Below are 25,626 nucleotides of genomic sequence, written 5' to 3' on the forward strand. Positions count from 1 at the left end.
CTGCCCTTAAGAGCTTAATTCTAAATGGAATGTATAGTAGGTGATGCTGAGCTATGGGGGCGGGGGAAGTAAGACTATGAAGGGGATGATAGAATGCTGGGGTGGGAGTGTTACAGTTTTTAAGAAGCTGGTGGTCAGGAAGGCCTCACTGAGAAGGTGACATTTGAGCAAAGACCTGAAGGGGTGAGGGAGAGAGATCATGGAGCTTTGGGGGTTTATAAGGAAATGTGCCGGGCATGTTGGAGGAACAGAAAGAGGAGAATGATGCACTGCCTCCAATCTGATAGCTTTCTAAGGGATTTTCAGTGATCATTTTTGCATGGTGTTTCTTGCCTTAAATATTGTCCTTAGAATCTAATTCCAGTAAAATGTGAGTTCACATAACTAGGTGGGAGGCCACTTTGAATAGGGTATTCAGAAAAGGCCTTCCTGAGAAGGCAACATTGAAGGTGAGCCCTTTATGGCGAGAATGAGTCAGCCCTGGAGAAGCTGGAAGAAGAGCTGCTTAGGCTGAGGGAACAGCCAGGGCAAAGGCCTGGAGGCAGGAAAGAACTCGGTAAATGTGGGGAACCAAAAAGAGGCCAATAGACTGGAGAGAGAAGAGCGGCGTGAGATGAGGTTGGAGAGGTGGGCAGAGGTCTCAGGCCATTTAGCTTTTATTGGCATCACGATGGGACTCAACTGAAGGATTTCCAGCAGAGGACTGACAAGAATGGATTCATGTTTCAAAAAGATACCTGCCTGCTAGGAGGCTGTATCGGATAATTTTGCTGGTTGAATTCACATGGGCTTAGCTGCTCATCACAGAGGTGCCAGGAAGAGGATTTAAAACGGAGTGAAGGATTGAGTGGGAACTCCCAGCCTGTTGCCTCCCCTATGGACCTTTACAGCTGGAATGAGCTGGCTTGGGCAGGTGGGTTTCCTAGGGGACGGGTGACACCCAGAGAGCCAGCATTTCCCTCCTGAGCAGGGATTGACAGAAGTGACAACCTGTGTCCCACAGACCCCTGTCAGGTTCTCTAGCTGGGCTTGCCTTAACCAGGCTGGGGGATGAAGGAAGTGCATGCTACCAGCAGCCCACCGGGTCTCCTCCCTCTGCCCCTTTTGAATATACTTTCAGTTATCTCTTCAAAGGTCCTGTCATGCGTCTGCTCCAAAGGCACACAGGCTCCAGTGAGAAATACGTTCAAACTCCATACCAGCTGCTGTCACTTTAAAAAGCTACAGAGGACTCTCCCCAGTGAACCTGCTTCAGGCAAGGTAATGAGATAGGGCTGGCTCTCACTGTGGCCAGCTGCGTTCGCAGGGCACCTGCCACCTTTGGAAGCAGATGCCCAGTTCCAGCAGAAAAACCTGTGTTTGCCCCTCACCCCCCCCCCAAAAAAGCATGAGTGAGTCCAGATCTGCTTGGGCGTGGAAATGGAAGAAGTCTCAGAAATAGTCTCATTGATGGAGGGCTGAGCCCAGTGTGGTAATACGCAAAACGTGGCTTTGCATGGATAATAACGGGCAGTAGAGTTACCCTTTCTGATTGCTCTCTGAGCCCCGTAGTGTCCTGAGCTTTCAGCCTATCTGTTGTCAAAGTATCAAACACGAGGCCCACCCTGGAAAAGGGAGACACATCTGCTTTTGGCAAGCGCCTAGTTCACTCAGAACACATTGCCTCATTAGAGGACCTCAAAGCCACGTGTGGGAACCAGGCCTGGCTGAGATACTGAAAGAGGGGGGCCGGGTGTGGTATCATGCTTTATAATAAGAACTATGTTCTTGGTCTTCATCCCCGTTCCTAGCGCAGAGCTCCTAAAATCCTTGGAATTTCCTAAGTGACGAGAGCTATAAAGGTGTCTTTTGTTATGTCCCATCCCTCAACCTCCAGCAAGGGGAGAGGGGCTGAAGATTGAGTGCAAGAACCAGTGGCCAGTGATCTAATCAATCATACCTGTGTATTGAAGCCTCCGTAAAAACCTAAAGGACAGGGTTTTAAACCTAGGGTTTAAACTCCGTAAAAACCTAGAGCTCCCAGGTTGGTGAGCACACAGAGGAGCTGGGAGAGTGGCACGCAGGGGAGAGTTTGGAAGCTCCAGGCCCCTTCTCCCTACCTTGCACCATGCATCTCTGCCTTCTGGCTCTTCCTGGGTTATGTCCTTTTGTAATAAACCAGTAATCTAGTAAGTAAGATGTTTCTCTGAGTTCTGCGAGCCGCTCTAGCAAAATAATTGAACCCAAGGAGGGGGTTGTTGGAACCTCCGATCTATAGCCCATGGATCAGAAGCACAGGTGACAACCTGGACTTGGTGATTGGCATCTGAAGGAGGGAGGGGAGTCTTGTAGGACTGAGCCCTTAACCTGTGCAGTCTGAAACTATCTCCAGGCAGATAGTGTCCGAATTGAGCTGAAATGTAGGACACCCAGCTGGTGTTGGAGAATTGCTTGGTGGTCTGGGGAAAAACCCACATTGTACCAGGCTTACCCAGAGAGAAGCTCAAGTGAAGAGATAACAAGCACGGTGCAATGTCCAGAACAGGCAGATCCACTAGGATGGAAAGTAGATTCATGGTTGCTTGGGACTGAAGGAAGGGGAAAGGGAGTAACTGCTGATGGGCACTGGGTTTCTTTTGAGGTGATGAACATGTTTGAGAATTAGATAGTGGTGATGGCTGCACAAACCCTGTGAAGATATTAAAAGCACTAAATTCTACACTTGAAAGAGTGAATTTTAAGGCATGTGAATTCTATCTCAATTTTTTTTAATTGCAGAAGAAAAATCTTTCCGATCCCCTATAACGCTGGGGGAACTCTAAAATCTGAACTCCTTTGCTGAGCAGCTCAAACACCCAGGTGCATAGCTTGGAACCGTAGGAGTGTGAAGGAACCTTTGTCCTGACAAAGAACTGCCAGTCCGAGAGACATCAGCATTGGGGCCCATGGCGCTGGATGCGGCAAGACTCTATGGCCAACTCTGTTCTGACAGTCCCCGCCTGAAGGGGCAAAACCACCCACCTCGTGTTTGCACTACTCTTACTGCCTTATGGGCCTGCAAGGACAGTTAGGGTGCAAGGTCTCCTCAAAACCTCCCTGACACCCAGCTCTTTGCTCTTCATCTTTGCTATGACTGTCTGAAGCTGTGTCAAATACCCGACTGCCCCCACTTTGGGCCAGGCCTTAGGCTGGGTGTTGGGTTCACACAGAGGCCCCTCACCAGTCATGAGCTGCGGCTCCAGGGCTGAAGGGAGGCAACTCTGACCCCCACCTCAACCCCTGGCAGCTCCCCCTTCCTCGTGATGCCAGGCATGGAGGCCTGTGCAGAGGAGAGAGATGAGTCAGAGAAGCTGGGTGCCAGTGCCCCGAGATGCCCACACTGCGGCTGGCTCAGGACTGCAGCAGATGGCATGGGGTCATCAGTGTAGGCTGGAAAGTCTCACCCCTGGCCTAACCCAGGCTGCTTTGTGAATTGAACTGCCAGATTCCACTGTAGTATTAAAAAACCTAAATGTTTATTTGCTTCATATTTACAAAGGTGAGAAGGAGACCAAGGGAGACCCCAAGGACACCCCCATACCTGGCTGACCAGGCCCTTTGCGCTGCAGAGGAGGCAGACACAGCTGGAAGGGACAGGATTTATGTTGCATACTTGAACTACAGCGAGGTAAGACTGGTCCTATTTACAGGGCAGAAACACTACAGGTGGAGTGTGGGGGGCAGCAGAGCAGGCACCAGAGTCCTGGCCAGAGGGTGCCCCTGCTCGCTGCCTTCCCCACCTCTCCCAGAGGCATCTCTGCGGCCCTGCTGGGGTTCTCGGGGGGAGAACGGGCCCGCTCACATGATGCTCGCCGGGGTGAACACAGGGCCCACGCACAAGGTGTCTGTGATCTCCCAGCCACAGGACAGAGGCTTGCACACACCCTCGGCGTCCTCGTCCTGTTCTGCAGGCAGCAGCTGCCCTCGAAGTGCTTCCCTGCAGGGAGAGAGGGCCACAGAAAGCAGCCAGCATGGGGCCCACAGGCCAGAAGTTCTCCCCTGAGCCCCAGAGCCCAGCCCAGGGCCCGAGTGGGTAAGGCCTGCTGACCCCTCCTCCTCCACTGCTCTCTTCTCCCCCGTAGTCCACCCCACAACAAGGGAGAGGAAGCCGCAGTTATGGAGCCCTTACTCCATGGCAGACATTGTGCCAGGCACTTGACTTACATTATCTAATCGTATCCTCCCCAAACCCTGAAAGGGCAGCATTATCGCCCCAATTTACTGATGAGGACACTGAGACTCAGAGAGAAGTGACCTGTCCAACGTCACATCCCTAGAAGGTGGTAGAACTAGGATTCAACCCAACTCTCTTACTCCAAAGCCCACGTTCTTCATCCCCCAGGCTTAGGACTTAAAACAAAATTCATTTCCTGGCTCCCTCAAAAAATCCTACAGGGGGCTGGCCCAGTGGTGCAGCGGTTAAGTGCGCATGTTCCACTTTGGCGGCCCAGGGTTTGCTGGTTCGGATCCCAGGTGTGGACATGGCACTGCTTGGCAAGCCATACTGTGGTAGGCATCCCACATATAAAGTAGAGGAAGATGGGCACGGATGTTAGCTCAGGGCCAGTCTTCCTCAGTGAAAAGAGGAGGATTGGCACATGTTAGTTCAGGGCTAATCTTCCTCGAAAAAAAAAAAAAATCCTACAAACTGTTTCTCTTCCTGCCTGCCCATCTTGATAAATGGCTCTGTCATCTGCTCAGCTGCTCTAGCCACAAGCTGGGAATCTTGTTCCCGCACCCAGTCAATCCTTGAGAAGGCCAGCTCCTGAACATCCTCACAGGTACCCACTTCTCTCCACTCCCACTGCCGCCACCGTCTGCAGTTCCCCTGATCTGCTCCTGCCTCCTCCAGACCATTCTGGCCTAAGTTCATCTTTTCCAAAAGGCAAATCTCTGCCCTTGAGTCGCCAGTGGCGTCTCTCCGCTCTCGGGCCTGCGCTTTCCAGTCTCGCACTTGCAGGAAGGCCTCCCTCTTTGCTGATGTGCACAATTTGACAGCAAGTCAGTAGTCAGTATCTTTGCACAGAGCCCAGTCGGGCTGTTCCCTTCTGGGTGGAAGGCCCTCCAGGCCAAGCGCCCTCTGTCTGTCTCCTTATCTTTCAAAATGAGCTGGTCCAGTTTCTTAAAACCCCTCAGTGACTCCCTGCTGCCTTCAAGATCAAGTCCAGTCTGGGCCTCCAAGGTTCTTCTTGATCCAGTTTCCCTCACATGCCACTCCAGCCAGCCAGAGCATTTCTTCGAATGAACTGGACTCTTTCAAGACCCCACACCTCTCAGCCCGGGCCACCCTCCTGTCAGCTTGCCTGGCCCTCCTGTGCCTGTCTAACCTCCCCTTACCCATCAGGTGGTACCTCATGAGAAGCAGCCCTGACCACCCCTTCCTGGTCTGCTGTCCCTCCCTCCCCAGTGACCTCTGCACTCTCTATGCCAGTGTCTGTGTGTGCAGGTCTGCACCTCGCTCGCTCTGTCTTAGATGCTCTCATACCCCCTAGGGCCCGGCACAGAGCCAGGCACTAAGGCAGGATGTTTTGATGAAGCTCCTTTGATATGGGGAGTTTTTTGACAAGGCCGTTTCAGTACATCAGAACATGTTGTTCCTAGTAATGGGGGCCACTGTTCCCTGCACCCTCCCCCGCCCATCTGCTGTGATGGAGCCAGGATGGGATAAGGAAGCCTGCGTGTGGTTGCCTTTGTAAGTTTGTTCTTTAGGCCTTGACCAAAGACCCCCGATGTCAAATGGCAGCATCAGCCTGTCTCGTACTCCTGCAAGGAGTAGAAACAACAAAGGTGTGTTGACCCCATGAATGAAATGAGACGGATACTGAGCCCTGTCAGGCTTGGGGTTTGGTAGCATTGTTCCTGGGGGGCCCTCAAGCACCCACGTGTCCCTCAGACACAGGCTACACTCACTCCTGAGGCCCAGCACAAAAGCCTCTCCCTCTGCTCTGCGCTCCGTAGCCGTCTCCCCAGTTCCCCAACGGGGGTTCTTCGCCACTGACCAGCTGTGTGACCTCAAGCAAGTGACCTCTCAGTTTGTGATAACACTGGTCCCACAGAGTTTTGTGTGGGTGAGGGGAGGTAATCATGAGATGCCTGACAGAGGGTTCAACCAAGGTGACTTCTTTCTGTCTGCCCTTCTCTCGCCTCACTGGGTCCCAGCGCTAGCCTGGTGAGGCGAGCAGGGCGAGTGTTATTCTCATTTTCTAGCTGGGAAGACGCAGGCTCAGTGAGCAGGCGTCTTTCCTGGGTCACCGAGCAGCCACTGGACTGGTGAGCTCTGTCCACATCCACCCTTGTCCTCCCTCACTCCACACAGAAGCCAGAGTGGTCCTCCCAAAATCCAGATCAGACCATGTCACCCTGCTTCAGACTAGTCCATGTTTCCCATGGCTCAGAGCCCTTCACTCAGCCTTCAAGGCCCTTCCCACATCCAGCCCTGCTTCCTCTCCAGCCTTGAACAACCTCATGTAGTTTCTTGAAGGCAGCAAGCTTGCTTCCTGTTCCTTCTGCCTGGAACCCCCTCCCACCTCCTACTGCCTCGCTCCCATTCCTCCACCCGGCTTGACTTCCTTGTAGCTTCCTCAGGGAGGTAGGTCTGGGCCTCAGGGAGAGCTCTAAGCCTGCGCAGCCCACCCCGCCACCCAGTATTATCAGGAGTGCCTCCTTCCTCTCTGCGTCTCACGGGGCTCCACGTTTCCCAAGGGCAGCTCGGTCTCAGCTTTCCCTCATTGCCTCTGCCCAGGCTGCTCCCTTCTCCTCCCCTCCTCCGTTTCCCAGCAGAGCCCCCTTACCAGGCCAAACGGGACATGGCATAGGTGACGCGGCAGGTCTGGGTCTCCCCGAGGCGGGAACCCATGCCCACGGTGTAGGCGCCCATGTGTTCAAAGACCAGCCAGTCCCCTACGTGTAGTTGCGGCAGCCACAGGCCCTCAGCCACACAGTCACAGCCATCGACCGCCGGGCCCCACAGGCTGCTGCTGTACAGGGGCTGCTCCGTGGATGGTTTCTGCAGGAGGGAGGGATGGCCACATTCAGCTCTCCTGGGCATTCTGCGCACAGCCTCAGCACTGCCTCCCTCGCAAGCCTTCCAAGGCTCCATAGCCAATTGGATAAAGACTGGATGGGTCTCCTGGCCTGGCATTTAAGGCCCTCCCACTTCTCTACATTCATTGCCTCTTACACTATGAAGCCACAAAGCCTGATCTTAAATCCAGGCTCCAACACTTGCTAGCTGTGTGACCTTGGGCAAGGTACTTTATCCCTCTGTGCCTTAGTTTGCTCATTTGTAAAATGGGAATAATTTTAGCGCCTACCTCTTAGCGTTGCAGAAAGGATAAGTGAGCACAGGTAGAGCGTTTAGAACAGCACCTGACACACAGCCAGGGCCCAGTAAGTTGGCACTATGGTTATTATTGTTCTTGTTGTTGCTGTCACCTCTCGGCTTCAGTCTTCACTGGCGTCTCGCCCACTTTCCAGACCCTGGGTGTGTCCACACCTCCGCAGCCCTTCCGCCTTCCTCAAATTCAGCTTGTCCTCTGGGCCTAGCCCTGGGACTCCCCTTTCTGTGAGGGTCTCCCTGGCCAGGCACAGGGGCCAGACGTACACAGGTGAGTTAGACCCACCCTCCCTCGGGCCCTCACTCTGGCGAGGAAGATGGGCCTCCAACAGATAGTCACAGGGTGACCTGGGAGAGGTCACAGAGGACCCCACGGGATGGGCATAATTCCTCCTTTCAGGGAAACTGAGGCTCTGAGAGGTTAAGTGACTTGCCCAAAGACACAACTACCAGTTACATAAAATTTTAAATTTTTTCTTAAAATCTTAAATTTTTTCTTCAAAATCCGGAAAAGAAATCTGTAACACAGACCATTTGCGGACAACCAAGATATCAGTGCAATTTGTCACAGTGCCGGATCCTCCCAGGCAGGTCCCAGAGGAAGAGTCATGACTGAAAGATGGATGCGAGCGGGTCCTGACTATGCCCTCGGAGGCCCCGCCCTCCGCTGACTCACCATGTTCCAGGTACACCAGGTGCTCTGGGCTCCCCAGGGAACCCTGATTCCCTTCCCCCACATCCAAGCTCCCCCCATGCTGTTCCCTGAGGACCCAAATCTGCCACCTCCTAATTTCCCTTTAGATCTTACCTAAAACAGCCTCGTGGAAGCCTTTGCTAAAGTTCCATGTTCCCACAAGCTTTGCCTCCAGAGCATTTACCATAATTTATACTTTGATCTTTGTGAAATGTATCTGCTCAGGCCTGTCTTCCATGTCAGACTATAAATTCCATGAGCCCAGAGATCATGACCATCTTGTTCACCCCATCTCCTCCCTGCCTAGCAGTCTAGAACACAGAGTAGGTGCTTTTTTGAATAATATCTTTTAAGTGAATGAATGAGAAATACATGAGTGATGAGAAAGAGAAAGAAGGAAGGAAGGACAGAAGGAGGGAAGGAGAAAGGGAGGGAGGGAGGAAGGGAGGAATAGAAGCCGTTCCAGAAAGCCTAGAACGAGGCAGTGGAGAAGACCAATAGGGGAAAAGGAAAGGTGTTTCAATACCTTACCAGCACCAGGAATGAGTAAAATTGAGAAAGAAAAGTCACAAACTTCATAAGCAGAAATAATGTTCAAGCATTTGACAAAAAGTTAATTAATAAGCCATTAGTCTCATTAATAAAGAAAAAGATGCACACATTATTAAAATCAAGAATGAGAATTATCCTATATTCGTTCATTCATTCATTCAATTAACACTTATTGAGCACCTCCTATGTGCCAGGTCCTGACTAGGAGCCAGGGATGCAGCAGCAAACACAAAAGAACAAGGTCCTATGCTCATGAAGCTCCCATTCTAGGAAGAGGAGACCAAGAAATACATCCTCGTTCACATGACCAAACATTCTTGTCTACAAGCTTTCTGTTAATGAGTGAAATTAATCTCGATTGCTCTGAATTATTTCCCTTATGTCCATTTGTTAAAAAACATTAAGCTAACTTTTAAAGATTTGGGAGGGAATGCTATATAAATGTATCCACGAGGATCCTCAAGAAAATAGATTTCAAGCTTCTTCCACAATAAAGTAAAAAGAAACAGCACCATTGAGTTATAAGTTAGGGTTCTCTCACTTCTTATTAGTGGCATAAGTTAAAAATTGATGGGGAAGAAAAGGTTTTAAAACTTCACAGGAAATAATGCAAAGCTACCCTTTTACTATTTAAAGCTATTACCTTTTTAAAAAAAGAATCTGCAAGGGGCCAGCGCTGTGGCGTAGCAGTTAAGTTTAGCATGGTCTGCTTTGGTGGCCCAGGTTCGTAGGTTCGGATCCCAGGCATGGACCTAAACCACTCATCAGCCATGCTGTGGTGGTGACCCACATACAAAACAGAGGAAGATTGGCACAGGTGTTAGCTCAGGGCCAATCTTCCTCAGGGAAAAAAAACAAGGAATCTGCAAAATAAATATTCCAAAAGCATGTGACGACAGGCTTGTGAGTCTCTTACAAGGCACGTGTGAGGCATTTACTCCAAAAACTAAGTGGAAATGGACATGCACCTGTAAAAATATAAGATGCTCAGTCTGCTACTAGGCCCCCCTCTGTGTGAGAGGGCAGAGGCTTCCTAGTTGACAAAGCATGCCCACCACTACTCCAAGCCTCACCGGGGAGGCAGCTGCAATTTCCATTTTACAGAAGAGAAGACTCAGAGAGAGGAAGTGACCTGCTCCAGGTTCTGGAGGAAGTTAGTAGCACAACTCTGAGTGGTCCCAGACCAGGGGGCTTCTAGCTGCACCGACTGGCTGCCATTGTCCCAGAGGCCCACTATGTGAGCACATCCACAGAAGACACAGGGCAAACATTTAAAGTGGCACATGGCCCTGATGGAGTCCCTAAATAACTCCCCAGCTTTTAAAGAATAAATCAGTAATTCCCGTACTACATAAATCGTACAAAAGTACTTTAAAAGGAAAAAGGAGAACAAACAAGGGCAGCACAGAAAAAGGAAAAAAGAAAACAGAACAAAAACCTACGGTCAAAATCTGACTTGTGAACATACAGGCCAAAATCCAAAATGAAACCTTAGCTAACCAAATCCACACTCATTTTCAAAAAACTGCCTTCAATGATCAGATAATTTATGTCTAAACGGAAGGCAGGGGCAATACGAGCAAGCCGACCACCAGCTTTGTCATAATATGGAAAACAGAGATCTACAATTCAAATGTAATTTTCCCAATACATGTCAACATGGCATTCAATAACCTGTAGCGTCTATTCTTGATTAAAACTACGGACAAACCAAACCCCAAGATGAAGAGAGACTATTTCAAATAAGGAGCCAACTCTAACTTAATGGAGGCACGCTAGAATGGCCTCATCTCAGAGCCAGGAGCAACCTGAGTAATTAAAGTTTAGCCCCTCGTTTTCCAGATGAAGAAACGAGAGAAACAAGGCTCAGAGAGATTGAGTAACTTGCCTAGTGTGACAGAGTCAGGACTCAAACTCAATTCTTCTGACTCCGAGTCTGAAGCTTTCTGTCGTCTTTCTTATTTTATATATCATGAGAAATGCTGGCAAGAGCTATTAGGAAAAAAAAGAAACCAAAAGGTATAATATATAGAAAATGAAGAAATAAAGTATTACGTTACAGATAAGGTTTGCCCACCTGGAAAATCCAAAGGGGAGGGAAGTAGTTATGGGAAATCGGTGAGTTTCAGCGTGTAAGCCAGCATCTTAGCTCGGAAACACAGGCGACTGTTTCCTCTCACAACAGAAATGAACACGTTAAGTTATGAAATTCTTAGAGGTACTTGGGTCACAATAATACTTATTCAAAGAAAATAATAAAAGGTTCATGGGAGAAAGAAAATGCAAGACCTCTACCCTCTCCTAGCTGGAAAAACTTAGTAAAGCAAAACAGAGAATTCTCCCCAATTCAGTGAATAGATTAAATAAGCCACTACTAATTAAAATCCCCAAGATATTTTCCTAAATGTTAGAAACAGTGCAATAAAAGAAGAAACTTGAACCTAACAAAGAATATTCATAAGCAATGATGACAGCCTCAATTTTTTGTTAAATATTTAATTCATACAAAAGAGAATCTGAATCATGTGTAAGATAAAAAAAATAACAATAAAATGACTATCTATGTACCTACCACCCAGCTAAAGAAATAAAAATTTTCGGTATCTTTGAAACCCCCTGTGTGGCCCACCCTAACCCCTTCAGACGTAACCATTATCTTGAATCTTATTTTCATTATTCTCTTGTTTTACACAAATATACCTAACCCTAAACAATATAGTATTTAGTTTTGCATACTTTTGAAACTTATATCAATGACATTATAGAGGATGCAATCGCTGTAGCTTGTTCTTTTGTTTTCTTGAAACTCACATTTCCAAGATTCATCCAACTGATGCATATAGCCGTCATTCACAATTTGCTGCATAGAATTCATTGTATGGAATACACTGTAATTTATTTATCTATTAACCTACAACAACATTAGCATTGTCTCCAATGTTTTATATTATAAAAATTGCCCCTGTGAACATTCTGATATAACTCTTCAAACACACATGCCAAGAGTTTCTTTACAATACATACCTAGGAACTTGCTGGGAGGGAGGGTATAAACACATCTAACTTTATCTGAAGAATGCCAATTTGTTTCCCAAAGTAGAAAACCAATGTCCATCCTGCAGTGTCTAAGAGATCCAGCTACTCTCCATCCTCACAAACACTTGATATTGTCATGCTTTTCATTTTTTTCTCTAAACCTATTGGTAGAAAATAGTGTCTTATTTTCATTTTCATCTCCTGGATTACCAGTGAGGTTGAGGGGCCGGCTCTGTGGCTGAGTGGTTAAATTCATACACTCCACTTTGGCAGCCCAGGGTTTCGCCGGTTCAGATCCTGGACACGGACATGGCACCACTCATCAGGCCATGCTGAGGCGGCGTCCCACAAGCCACAACTAGAAGGACCTACAACTAGAATATGCAACCATGTACTGCGGGGCTTTGGGGACAAGAAGAAGAAGGAGAAAAAAAGAAGAGTGGCGACAGATGTTAGCTCAGGTGCCGATCTAAAAAGAACAAAGCAACAACCAATGAGGTGAGCACCTTTTCGTTTTCTCTGTGGCTTTCCTCTTCTGTGAACTGGCTGTTAAATCCTTTTGCCCATATTTCGATTGCTTTCTACTTCGCATTGCTTTTTTTGCTTATTTTCTTAAGACTCTTATTCGTCTCTTTCTTTTTAAACAATCCTTCGTACATTCTGTCTGCTAATCCCTTATCAATTATATATGTGTTTCACTGTTTTTCTCAGTTTGTGATGACCTCTTTACTTTCACTAACACACAAACAGAAGCTCTTCGTTTTAATGTAGACAAACATCAGTCTTTTCCTTTTTGGTTTTTAAGACATTCTTCACTGTTCTTCCCTATTTCAAGGTCCTGTGTTGGTTTCTGGAATTTATACTCATGGACGGTGTGAGATAAGGAGCCAATGTCATTTTTTGCGTCTGGACCATCAGGTGTCCTAGTGTCACATGTTAAACAGTCCCCAGTGATCTGCTTTGCAAGGCCTGTCAAAAGCAAGTTTCCAGATATGCATGGGTCTTTTCTGCGCTCTCAACTATGTTTTGCTGGTCTGTTTTTTTATGCTGCTATCCAAACTAAACTAATTAAAACAAACTCAGTGTTGGAAGTTGTATAATCGAGTTCTATTATTTTAGTGGTTACTCTAGACATTTACATTTAACATGCATGCCTAACAAAGTCTACAATTAATCAATATCTTTACCTTCCTCTCAAACAACTCAAGACCTTAGAACGCCAACTTGGCTGCTGTACCTCCCAACTTACATTCTATTGCTCTTGAGTGGTTTATTCTATCTTATTTGTGGCAGAGGCTGCTTGCTGCCTACCCCAGCAATTCCAACCCTCAATTTTTTCTGAACGCATGTGCACTTAGGATAAAGACTATATTTCCAAATTTTCCTTGCAGGTAGTTATGGCCATGGGACTAAGATCTTAGTTATGTTCATGGGATAGAAGCATAAATATTATGTGGCTACTTTCAGGAAATTCCCTTAAAAGACAACTGGCACATGGACTTCACCTATTCTTTCCTATAATAGCTGGAGCTTCCATTTGTACCTACGATGATGTAGGTGACACCTAGAAATAGGTACAGCTGGAAGCCTTATGGTTCCATGTGACTATGAAACCACTACACCAGCTCTGAATTGCCTGAATCCAGACATTTGCATGAGAGTGAAGTAAACCTCAACATCTTGTTCAAGTCATGGAATTTTGGATCTGCTACTCACAGCAGAAGCTAGTCATAACTACAACCTATTTTAAAACCCCATAAATTAGATGTTATTGTTGTTGGTAGTGGTGGTGGTGACAGTCAATGATTCTTTGGGTTTACCCACATATTTATCTATCTTTGCTCACCATTCCTTCTTGCAACTCAGCCTATCCATCTGGAATCATTTTCCTTATGCCTGAAACACATCCTTTAGAATTTCCGGTAGTGAAATTGTCTCTCAGTATTCACTTGTCTGAAAATGCCTATACTTCATACTCATTCTTGAAAAACAGTTTTGCTGGATATAAGATTCTAGGTTGATATATTGAAGCTGTTATTCCACTATCTTCTGCCTTCCATTGTTATGGGAGAAAAATAAGGTGTAAGTCTATCATCCGTCTAGAGATATTCTTCTGTCTCATTTCTCTCACTAGTTTTTAGACCTTCTCTTTGTCTTTGGTATTCAGCTTCACTGATATGTTGTCTGGGTGTGGATTTATTTTTAGGTAATGTATTTGGTCTATTGGGTTTCCTGAGTCTGAGAATATGTATTCCTCTCTCCCATTGTTTCTATTAACTCTGGCAGCTACTAATTTTGTTCCCTCTCAGCTCCAAATCCACCCTTCTTTGCCCTGCTTTGAGATACTGGAGCTAGACATTTCTTCTTTTCCAGCTAATTCTGTGTTAGGCTTTGTCAGTACAGGTTGCTGGAAAAACACTGCAAGGACATATCAGGAAGAAAGGACTTTCCCTCGTCTAGCATGCCATTTTCTGTGTGCCCACCCATGGCTCAGTGTATGAGGGTCAGGCAGCGTTCATCTCAGTGGCCCTCACAGTTCGGCCTTGGCCCGCACCTTCCAGCAAGCATCCCCTCTGCTCAGCAGCAGGCTGCTCCCATGATTTGGTTGTGGTGGGCCCCCTCTGGAAATTTCTGTGCCACTGATAGGCTGCATGTCCCAGTGATAGTCACAGCCTCTCCTCAAAGGTTTCAATTTCAGCCTTGGAGCGAGGAGCCCTCCTCTAAGTTTCTTCCTTGTTCACACTCCCTTACCAGGGGTAATAACTGCTCTTACCCCTTTGAGTAATTTAACTTCTTTAAAGTTAGCACTTCTTTATATTAAGATTTCCCTATTGAAATTACTAGTGTAGTTTCTGTATCCTGATACTCTCTCTTTCTTAAACTACAATTAGACATTACACTCTCTCAGTCTATCAACCACTTCCTTTGTCTTTCTCATTTTCTATCTCTGTTTCTTTATGCTACATTTGCATAGTTTCTTCAGCTCTATCTTCCTGTTCTCTAATTGTCTCTTCAGCTGTCTCTAAAATCCTGCTTACCCTGTGGATTTCAATTTTCATAATTTTCACTTCTAGAAGTTCTGTATAGTCCTTTTTAAAATCTGCAAAATATTTGCATATTGTTTGGTCATATTTTCTATTTCTTTAAACACTGTAAATATTTTTTATTTTTAGCATCTGATAATTCCAATACAGGAAGTAATTGCAGGTCTGATTCTGCTGTCTGTTGCTTCTGCTGGTTTCCCCTCATGGTGACTTGTTTCTTTGTGTTTTGTGATTTTTTTGACTGTGAGCTCATGTACCTTGGAACTTTATCTGTGAGAATTATTAAAAGGCTAGGTTGAGGATTCCTCCTCCAGAGAGAATTTGTGTTTGCTTCTGCAAGATAAAACAAATTCTAGGCTTGAGGTTTTTCAGACCACACAGTTAATGTGAATTTGGGCAACAAACCCAAGAAAGTCCTGACTTATGGTTGTAAATTCTCATTTTTTTGCCCGTTTCCAACAACTAACAAGATCAGACAGACAACTTTTCTTGCTATCTTCCTCTGTGGGACAGGGTTTTTTCCTAGTTTACTCTTAAACTAATGATGATGTACTTTGGGAGGGTTCCCAGCTTTAGATGAGGGATCCTATCAGATTCTCCATCTTGACTAGTACCTAGGAACACACAGAAGATCACTGATACATCACTGAAGATCATTGCTACAAGGATTCAGCATACACCCCCAGAGAGAAAGCCAGCTTGAGAGTTAGGTTTTCTCTCTGGATTAGTCAATTCATTTAACACATATTTGAACAACCACTGTTGTGTGTGCTTGGGACACACTAGTGTCCTCATGGGGTTTACAGTCTAGCAGGAGGGAGGCAAACAACAAAATAAAGAAGTAAATTATGTACTATGTTAGAAGGTAATGAGTGCTACCAAATAAAAGAAAGAATAGAGCAGGAGGAGTGACAGGTTGTGGCATTAAATAAAGTGCAAGGTGTCAGGGTAGCCCCCACTGAGGAGGTGACCTTTGAGCAAGACCTAAGGAGGTGAAGGGGTGAAGCAGTGTGGCACTTGGAAGAAAAGTGACCCAGGCAGAGGGAAAGCCGGTGCAAAGGTGCTAAGGCAGGAACGTGCCTGGTGAGCTGAAGGAACCGCAAGGAGGCTGGTGTGAGTGGAGCAGGGCAAACAAGAGGGAGAGTGGTGATGGATGCGGTCAGAGAGGAGGCAGGGACTGGTCACAAAGGGCCTTGGAAGCCACCCTCAGGACTTTGGCTTTAATTTGGAGTGAGGCGGGAGCCAGAGCAGGGTCTTAGGTGAGGAGAGACATGATTCGACTTACATTTTCAAAGAATCCCTCTGGCTGGTGGGTTGACTGGCATGTACTCTAAGTGAAATGGAGATTCCTGCTTTCACTTAAGTTTTGACCGCTGAAGATCCCCTGCTTTCTTGTAAGTCAGGATACAGTTTTCTTTGTTGTCAGTGGGGAGGCTGTTGAGAGTATCTAGACTACCACATTGCTGGAAATAGAAGGTCCCCTGCCAGCTTTATAAACACAGCACAAAGCTGTTGTCAAAACAGGGTGGAATAGGCTGAGCAAAGGAAAAAATAATCAAAAGGACAGGATAAAGACTAGAGAGAGTTGCAAAAAAAAATAAAACTAATGTACAGTATGGCAAAGCAGAAATAAAACAAAAAAGAGTCAGATATCATTAAGAATTTTTAAGATAAGAACTAACCAGACCCACACTTGATAAGTGCTATTGCAATACATTCCAGACAGAGTCACACTTTTTTTTTTTGCTGAGGAAGATTCGCCCTGAGCTAACATCTGTGCCAGACTTCCTCTTTTTTGTATGTGGGTCACCACCACAGCATGGCCACCAACGAGTGTTGTAGGTCTGCACCCAGGAACTACACCTGGGCTGCTGAAGCAGAGTGTGCCAAACTCAACCACTCGGCCATGGGGCTGGCCCCCTGGAGTCACACTTTTTTAGCCATAAATAACTAGAAAAAAATATAATGGCAAAGGAGAAAGCCCAATCTTGGTAACAGATGGAAGGTATCTCCATATGGACTGGGGTGACTGAAGCTTGTACGTTGAATTTTGCTTCCCAAGATTCTTGCAAAACCCTCATGGTACTTGCCCTCTCTGGGTCCCTCCCCACACCCAACTATGCCTTGCACTTGTGAAGTGCTAATACACATTTATGGAATTGCATCTTTACACCGTAAATATATGTCATTTTAGACCATTCAGTGAACATTTAAAATGTTTGTACATAAGAAGTCCACCTATCATATCAGTATTTAAAGAAAATCATATGCCACGATATATATTTTTTAAGTTAAAAACAATGTACGTTATGACACTGCAGAAAAAAAAGAATCAAAGTAAATTTTAATAATAGTAAAAAAACAAAACAAAACAACAAAAAAAACAATAGTGATCTCTGAATGGTGTGATTAGTGGATTATTTTATTTTATTGTTTGTGCTAAATTTTCTCCAATAAACATTTTATTTCTATAATAGGAAAAAACACATAAAATAAAGCTAATCTATAACCTCAGAGCACAAAAGACAGAAAGGGACAAATTTCCTTGCTATGGATCACAGCACACTTAGTTAAGAGACGTGATAGTATGTTGAAACTTCTATGAAAGAATAACAAAGAATCATAAGACTAGAATAATAAACCAACAGATTGAGAAATATTTATATCAAATATTATATGAAATACACATACATAGGCAAACTCATCTTCATTTGTAAGAAAAAACTTCAAGACCTCCCAAATTAGGTGAGCAGAGAATATAAAAAGACATTGCCATCAAAAGGAGTAAAACAGGGGCCGCCCCGTGGCCGAGTGGTTAAGTCCACGCACTCCGCTGCGGCGGCCCAGGGTTCGGATCCTGGGTGCGGACATGGCACCGCTCATTAGGTCATGTTGAGGCGGTGTCCCACATGCCACAACTAGAAGGACCCACAATTAAAATACACAACTATGTACTGGGGGGATTGGGGGAGAAAAAAGCGGGGGAAAAAAAAGAAGATTGGTAACGGTTGTTAGCTCAGGTGCCAATCTTTAAAAAAAAAAAAGAAGTAAAACAATAAACAAAAAAAATGCTTTACCCTTGTCAAAGAAACAAAACTGAAAGAAACACTGAGGTGTACCATTTCAGATAAATTAACCCATAAGAAAAAGGTCACAGCATGCAATGCTGGTGAGCTTATTGTGAAGTGAACACAGTTGTGCATATTGGTCCAAGCTTTGAGGAGAACAATCTGGCAGTATGTATCAAGAGGCCTAAAAATGCTGGGTTTTTACTGTTAATCGTACTCCAGGGACTCCTCAGAAAAGAGTTTTGAAAAGGGAATACACTTTAAGCATGTACATTGAGCCAGCCATGCAGAGAGACTAACGGAACATTCTAGGCAGAGGGAATACTCATGAAAACTTGAATAAGAATAACCAAAAACCAGCAATGTCCAAATGCCTAATGATGGAGCCATTTTATAGAGAGGCAATAATTCTATAGGAAAGCAGTTAAGAGCTTACTCTCTGGCAACACACAGGTAATCAAAAATGAATAAGACATGAACCCTACCCCCAAGGGGCTCATAGTCCACAGCTAAAAAATTCCACACTTTATTAACTGTGTGACTTGGAGCAAGTTGCTTCACCTCCCTGTGCCTCGGGTTTCTCATCTGTAAAATGGGACTGATAATAGTAACCATTTTATAGGATTCTCATGAAGACTGAGAGAGTAATGCCATGTAAAGTGCTCACTACAGCACCTGCCACAATAAGGTGACTTCAGCCGCCACCAATCCACACGTGAGGCTTGCAACCACGTAACACTGTATGTGTACAGCAAAAGAAGGGGTGACGTTACAGACAAATGAACAGAGTTATGTTAGGGGAGAGGATTGCAGAGGGATTTTTTCTTTTTTCCTTTAGATTTTAGGTTTCTTACATAATTTTTAAAAATTAATTCAGTCCGACATATTCCAAGTACCTACTGTGTGCCAACTCCCGTACTGGGGAAATAGATGTGAACAGTTTCTGCCCTCAAGGGGCTCAGAGTATAGTGGGCAATCCACTCATTCATCATTCATTCAGCAAATATTTCTCGAGCACCTACTATGTACCAGACACTGTGCCTGGTGCTGGGAACTCAAAGGGAACCCACTGGACAAGGTGGCTACTCTCATAGAGTCTGTGCTGGTGGGGAAGGCAGGCTATAAGCAAGTAAACAAAAACAAACAAGATTCTGACACATTATGGAGAAAATAACTTCGGCGGCCTGGCGTTCGTGGGTTCTGATCTCGAGTGCAGACCTACACACAGCTCATCAAGCCATGCTGTGGTGGCATCCCACATACAAAATAGAGGAAGATGGGCACAGATGTTAACTCAGCAACAATCTTCCTCAAGCAAAAACAGGGAAGATTGGCAACAAATGTTAGCTCAGGGACAATCTTCCTCACCAAAAACAAGAAAATAAAGAAATAGGGTAAACAGATAATATTATCTGATGGAGAGAGGCGAGCCCACTTTAGAGAGGGCAGTCAGGAAAGGTCTTCCTGAAGAGGTGACATCTGAGCTGAGACATAACAGAAGAGAATAAGAAAGTCATCTCAGGAGCGAGTGGAAGAGCATCCTGGGCAGAGCGAATACAAAAGCCCCTGGGTCTGCAAGAGCTTAGGTATTTCAGGAACAGAAAGGAGGCCAGAGTAGCTGCAGACAGCAAGGGGTTTAGTGGGGAGAGATGCGACTGAAGAGATGGGCAGGAGCCTTACCAGCCATGGTGAGGAGTCTGGATTCTATTCTGAGAGTAATGGGAAGCCACGGAAGGCTTTAAGCAGAAGAGGGACATGATCTTTGGGTTTTTAAAAAATCACTTTGCAGTGTAGAGAGTAAACAGTCAGCGGCCAGGAGTAGGAGCCAGAAGACCAGTTAGTGATTCCTGCAGTAGCCCAGGAAGGAGGTGAGGGTACCTTGCATGGGGCCAGAGAAGAAATGAGATGGATTCCAAACATATTTTGGAATTAGACTTAAGAATTGCAGGTGGACTGCATGTGGGAAGAGAGGGAAAGCAAGAATCGAGAATAATGCCAAAGTTTTTTTATCTTGAACAGTTGGCTAGCTGGCAGTGCTTTTTCCTGACAGAAGACTGGAGGAAGGAAGAAGTTTTGGGCTGGGAACCGAGAGTTCAGTTCTGAGCAAGTTAAATTTGAGATGCCCGTGAGACACCCAGCAGAAATGTCAAGCGGGTAGTTGGATACATGAGTCTGGAGCTCAGGGATACGGTCCAGGATAGAGATATAAATTTGGGAATTAGGAGAGTACAGAAGATATTTAAAGCCTGAGTCTGGAAGAGCTCACCTAGGAAATGCATGTAGACAGAGAAGAGGATCAAGGACTGAGGCCCGAGCCAGTCAACATTTAGAGGGTGAGCAGTGGACAAAGTGCCAGAGAGACAAGGTGGGAATGGCAGAGGAGGTGACAAAGCCCGCAATGATGTTAGGGAAGCCAGGAGCACGAAGTTGGAGGAAGATCAGCTGCTGAAGACAGGAGAGCCACCATTGGGCTGGCAACATGGAAGTGACTTTCAAGAGCATCTTCAGTGGAGCCACGGGATGGATATCAGACTGGAGAGGACTGAAGGGTGTCTGGGAGCTGAGGGAGCAGGGGCACTGAGTGCAGGCCAATTGCTGAAGAAGTTCAGACATGAAGGGCAGCCGCCGAAGGGAAGGTTACACAGTCTCTGAGAGAAGAGGAAACATGTTTGTCCAATACATATGCAAAGGGATAGCCAGCTTCGTTAGCGATCAGGTAAATGCAGGCTAAGGTACGAGACACCATTTTACATCCATTCCATTGGGGACATTTTTTAAGTCTGACAATACCAAGTGTTGAGGAAAATGTCGATCCACCCAGTCTCTTATACACTGCTGGTGGGATTGTCATCAGTGCAACCACTTTGGGAAATAGTCTGGCGCTATCTCACGAAGCTGAACATTCACATACCCTATGCCCAGCCATTCCACTTCTCGCTCATGTGTCACAGAGACATGAACAAGAATATTCACAGCGGCAGTAGTCACAGTAGCAAAAACCTAGAAACAGTCCAAATGCCTTGAAAGGAGAGTGGACGAATAAACTGCAGCCTATTCACCAACAGTGTTACAGAAGTCAGAGGAAGGAGCCTTAGAGACATGCAGCAGCGCTGATGAATCTTAGATTGTGATACTAAGTTTTTTAAAAAGTCCAAAAAGTTTACATACATCTAAACACCCTTTTTGTAAAGTAAAAAACAAGTAAAATAAATTATAAATACACCTTAGGAATAGATTTGGATGTGATAAAAACTATATGAAAGAAGACATACAAATGGTCAACAGGCACATGAAAAGATGCTTAACATCGCTAATCATAAGAGAAACGCAAATCAAAACCACACTGAGATAATCACTTCACACCTGTTAGGATGGCTATTATCAGAAAAACAAGCAACAATATGTGTTGGCAAGGTTGTGGAAGATTGGACCCTCTTACTCTGTCGGTGAGAGTGCAAAATGGTGCAGCTGTTATGGAAAATAGCATGGAGGTTCCTCAAAAAATTAAAAATAGAACTACCATATGATCCAGCAATCCCACTTCTGGGTATTTATTCAAAAGAGTTGAAAACAGGATCTCTGAGAGATATTAGTGCTCCCGTGTTCATTGCAGCACTGTTCACAATTGCCAAGATAGGGAAACAAATGTCCATCAATGGATGAATGGATAAAGGAGATATGGTATAAACATACAATGGAATATTATTCAGCCTTATAAAAGAAGGAAATCCTACAATATGCAACAACATGGATGAAGATTGAGGACATTATGCTAGTGAAATAAGCCAGTCACAGAAGGACAAACACTGCACGATGCCACTTATATGAAGTATCTAAAATAGTCAAACTGATGGAAGCGAAGAATAGAATTATGGTTGCCAGGGGCTGAGGGGAGGGGGAAACAAGAAGTTGTTAATCAGTGTATAAAATTTCAGTTATGCGGGCTGGCCCGGTGGCGCAGCAGTTAAGTGCGCACGTTCCGCTTTGGCAGCCTGGGGTTCACCGTTTCGGATTCTGGGTGCGGACATGGCACCGCTTGGCAAGCCATGCTGTGGTAGGTGTCCCACGTATAAAGTAGAGGAAGATGGGCATGGATGTTAGCTCAGGGCCAGTCTTCTTCAGCAAAAAGAGGAGGATTGGCAGATGTTAGCTCAGGGCTAATCTGCCTCAAAAAAAAATTCAGTTATGCGACATGAGTAAGTTCTAGAGATCTGCTGTACAGCGCTGTGCCTGTAGACAAGAGTACTGTATGACACACTTAAAAATCTGTTACGAGGGTAGATCTCATGTTGTGTTCTTGCTACAATAAAAAAACTATATGAAAAAATGATAACACATGAGTCAAAATAGTGGTTACTTTGCCTGGGTAGAGACAGAGGGATGAGGCGGCACAATGATAAAGATGCTTGTTACACTGAAAAGAAAGCAAAGACATGACCTCCCATGAAGCATTTTTATCCAAAAACTGATTGGGAATCAGGTTTTTCTTTAATGTGAAAGCATTACATCTAACTACCTAGTTTCAAGAAATACAGGGCCCGGGGAAACACATTCAATAACACCAAAGGGAAACCCAGGGAATTCACCAGCAGGGAAACCAGAATGTGGGAAACTGCAGGACCAACGACTCAGTTTCCTCAACAACAAAAAAAGAGGTTGGGGAAACTGAAAGGTTGAGACAAATCAACCAAATGCAACAGTAGACTTTCTTTGGCTCCTGACTTCAGCAAACCAACTATGAAAACCATTTATGAGGCAGTTGCGGGTATCTGAACACTGCCTGGATGATACTATGGGGGTACTATGGAAGTGTTCATTTTTTAATTTGATAATGGTGTTGTGATTCTTTAAAGTAATTTTCTTTCAGAAATACATGCTAAAATATTCTTGAAAAAAATTCCAATAACACTTGTTCTGTACGTTTCTCATGACACTGTTGTAGCATCTGCAATCATCACACACACACACACACACACACACACACAGGTGTCTACCCAGCAGGTGTGTATTTCGAAGGCACAGACAATTCTTTCCCACCTACTCCCTCTGCAAGCCTCAGCAGAGCGCTTGGCATACTGAGTGTACTCAAATATTTGTTGAATTTTGTTTAAAAAAAGAAACAAATAAAAAAGGGCCAAGCAGGCTCCAGTGATGAGGAATACACCTTGAACCAAAGATTACGTTTAATATCACTTTCCATACCTGAGCTCCAAAAACAAAGTCCCTGGGAGTTAGAGCTGCCATAAGTCCTAGTGAGGGGACCTTCCCTGGGAGTGCGTCAGAGGGACCCAGCGCAACTGTAGCTGACTTACGATGTGTGCTGTCATCTACACGATGTTTGTCCCCACTGCCAGACTGTGGGCCCTACCCTGGATCTAGTCACCTGGCAGGACTTGGTAAATGGTTGACAGCCTGAAGGAAGAAACCTGGGCATCGTCTAGAGGAGGAACAGCACAGACCACGAAGAGGGTCAGTGACATCCTGCTGCCTGTGTCAGGAGCACCAACTGGAGACTAACCCAAACAGAGACCCTGGGGGGAGGGGACGTGATAATGGGCTGGGACCATAGTCCTGCTCATCTGAGGAGCTGATGAAGGGAACGGGGAGTGGGTCAGGGACAGCTTACAACAGGAAGAGGGGACTGGAAAGGAGAGGGGGACTGGAGGGGACAGTAACTGGGAGCAGCTGCTGCCTGCCGTGTCAGCTGGGACTTGGCTGACCGAGGTTGGCCTGGTCCTTTCTCGGTGCAGCAGGATGTGGGGTACCACAAGAATGCAGGCAGTGCTCGCACATCACAGTAGAAAAGTGAATTCCTGAGCACATCAGGGAGGCTTACTCAGACAAGGGACCTATCTACTTTTAACAACGCAGACACTGTGGAATGAGGACTCATCAAGCTGTGGGCACTTAGGCGCCTGGAGGAGGGAGGGGGAGGGAGGGAGGGGCTCCCTCTGCCCACAGTTGATAAGGGGCAGGAAAGCTACCAAGAGGAGCCGACGTCTGATTGGGCCTTGAAAAGTTAGATGGAAGGGAAAGGGAGAAAAGAACAAAAATGCCTACTGAGCACTCATGCTGGTGTAGGTGCTGGTCAGACACTTAGGTTTCCTTCCAGAAGAGGGACCGTACTCACAAAGGCCTGGAGACGTGAAAATACAACAGTGTGTCTGATTTTCTTTTCCCTCTTAAGGATGCCCATTCAAGCTGCTGGCCCATTCAAGAATCCTGGGCTGGATTCTACAGGCTGGGAGAAACACTTTGTCTATTCCTGTTGCCTTGTGAATATGGAAAAATCCATTAAAGATGAGCTGTTCCTTTTACTTCTAGGAATTTACCCCAGAACGGTGATCAGAGATGGATGTCAAGATGTACTCCCTGCACCCAAAAACAGGAAACCCAATGGCCAACCACTAGTTAGATTGGTTAAAATACTACGTAGTCATCAAAAAGCATGTTGTCAAAGATTAGTTAATGGCATGGAAAGAGCTACTCCTCATATTAAGTGGAAAAAAGCAGGTTACAAATCAATATGATCCAAACTTTATGGAAAAAAAAGTATAATATATTTTTTAAAAGACTGAAAAGAAATCTCACGTGCAAAGAGTCTGTGTGGTGGGTTTATGGGTGATCACCTTCTTCATCCTTGTTGTCTATTTTCTACAATTAATATGTTTAACTTTAAAAATTAGATAAACACACACACACAAATGTTAATTCAACAGACACACACACCCATTGAAAACAGGCGCCCGTGGGGTTGGCTCACCTTCTGCAGGATGGGGGTCGGGCAGGTGTTGTCAAACAGGACCGAGTTGAAGATTCCGTACACGCCCTCGTGGAGGTGGTACACGATGGTCTTGGGGGCGGAACTGTTTTCCTCTGCAGGGAGGAGAGGAGTCAGGGGCAGCACAAGCAGCAATGTGAGCGGGGTGGGAGTGGGGAGCTGGAACGATGGTGGGCTCGGCAAGGATGCTGGGTTACGGAAGTGAAAGATGCCCCTTCCTCCACTGTGGGGTGGGTCCTGGCTCCTCCTGTGACCTGAGGTTCACTACCGCATTGTGCACACTCACCTTGCAGCTGAGCGTCTCTGCCCAGGACACGCTCCCTGCCTGCATCTGAGCCCCTTGATGCCCCAGCAAAGGCAGAAGAGCAGCCCACCCAAAGCCCACCACCCCTCGGTATGGATTCTCTGGGGATGAGCACACAGAGCTCAGGATCTCCTGCCTGGGGGTCCCAGAACAGAAGGCAAAGCCCTAAGATCAGAGTCCCTGACACCTCTCACTCAAGGGGTTGCTGGGAGGACTGATCTTTCTGGAAGGGAGGACTGATCTTTCTGGAAGGGCAGGGAAGAGCGCTGATGTTGACAGTGTGAGCCGAGAAGGCACAAGTCAGCCCAGCCTGAACTTGAATCCAGCACTGCCCCTTATCAGCTGTGTGACCTTGGGCTAGTGACTCAACCTCTCCATGCCTATGTTCTGTCATATGTAAAGTGGGCTTAGACAAATACAGGTTGTCATTAATTACTTTCATTATGTTATGAGAAGCAGTTGGGTGAGGAAGAGCCTGTCCTTTCAAGAGGAGACAAACACGGGGGCAGGGGCAGGCTTTACCTCTTCCTAGCGATTAGGGGATTCCCTTGTATTCTCCTTGGCTCTCAATTTCCTCATCTGTACAATGGGGTTAATAAAGTATTCTCCCTATGGTTGTTTTTATCTCAATCTTCATAAAATATGAACATGCATAGGAAAAAAAGATGCTAAATAAGTGTCTTGGGGGTGAGGGGACTTGATTGCAAGTTTCCCTAAAGCAAGGACCCATTCTCCAGATTACCCCACCCCCTAAAACCAGACTCTGCTCAGCCAGCTAGTGTCCCTAGCCTCA

The 25,626-nt window shown here is 45.9% G+C and overlaps 1 protein-coding gene and 1 long non-coding RNA gene across 22 annotated transcripts in view; one reads left to right on the top strand and one right to left on the bottom strand.

The window, feature by feature from the left end:
• Positions 1-200: 200 nt before the first annotated feature.
• Positions 201-3,598, top strand: LOC124240319 (uncharacterized). Its single transcript, XR_006888837.1, has 3 exons — positions 201-913; positions 1,135-1,260; positions 3,518-3,598. It is a non-coding gene; the product is annotated as an uncharacterized LOC124240319 (long non-coding RNA).
• The window catches only part of AZIN2 (antizyme inhibitor 2), a 59,233-nt gene continuing 37,102 nt past the window's right edge, over positions 3,496-25,626 (bottom strand). For 17 of the 21 annotated variants that reach the window (XM_046663259.1, XM_046663255.1, XM_046663257.1 and 14 more), the window contains 3 exons: positions 24,512-24,624; positions 6,810-7,024; positions 3,496-3,955 (listed from right to left, as the gene is read on the bottom strand). In XM_046663259.1, coding sequence (XP_046519215.1) covers positions 3,817-3,955; positions 6,810-7,024; positions 24,512-24,624 — 467 coding nt within the window. In that variant the 3' untranslated portion in view covers positions 3,496-3,816. Of the gene's footprint in view, positions 3,956-6,809; positions 7,025-21,937; positions 22,163-24,156; positions 24,403-24,511; positions 24,625-25,626 lie in introns of those variants that run through there. The other 4 variants (XR_006888836.1, XM_046663250.1, XM_046663269.1 and 1 more) reach the window with 4 other exon arrangements.

Source organism: Equus quagga, chromosome 5 (genome assembly GCF_021613505.1).
Source record: "Equus quagga isolate Etosha38 chromosome 5, UCLA_HA_Equagga_1.0, whole genome shotgun sequence".
NCBI classification, from domain to species: domain Eukaryota; kingdom Metazoa; phylum Chordata; class Mammalia; order Perissodactyla; family Equidae; genus Equus; species Equus quagga.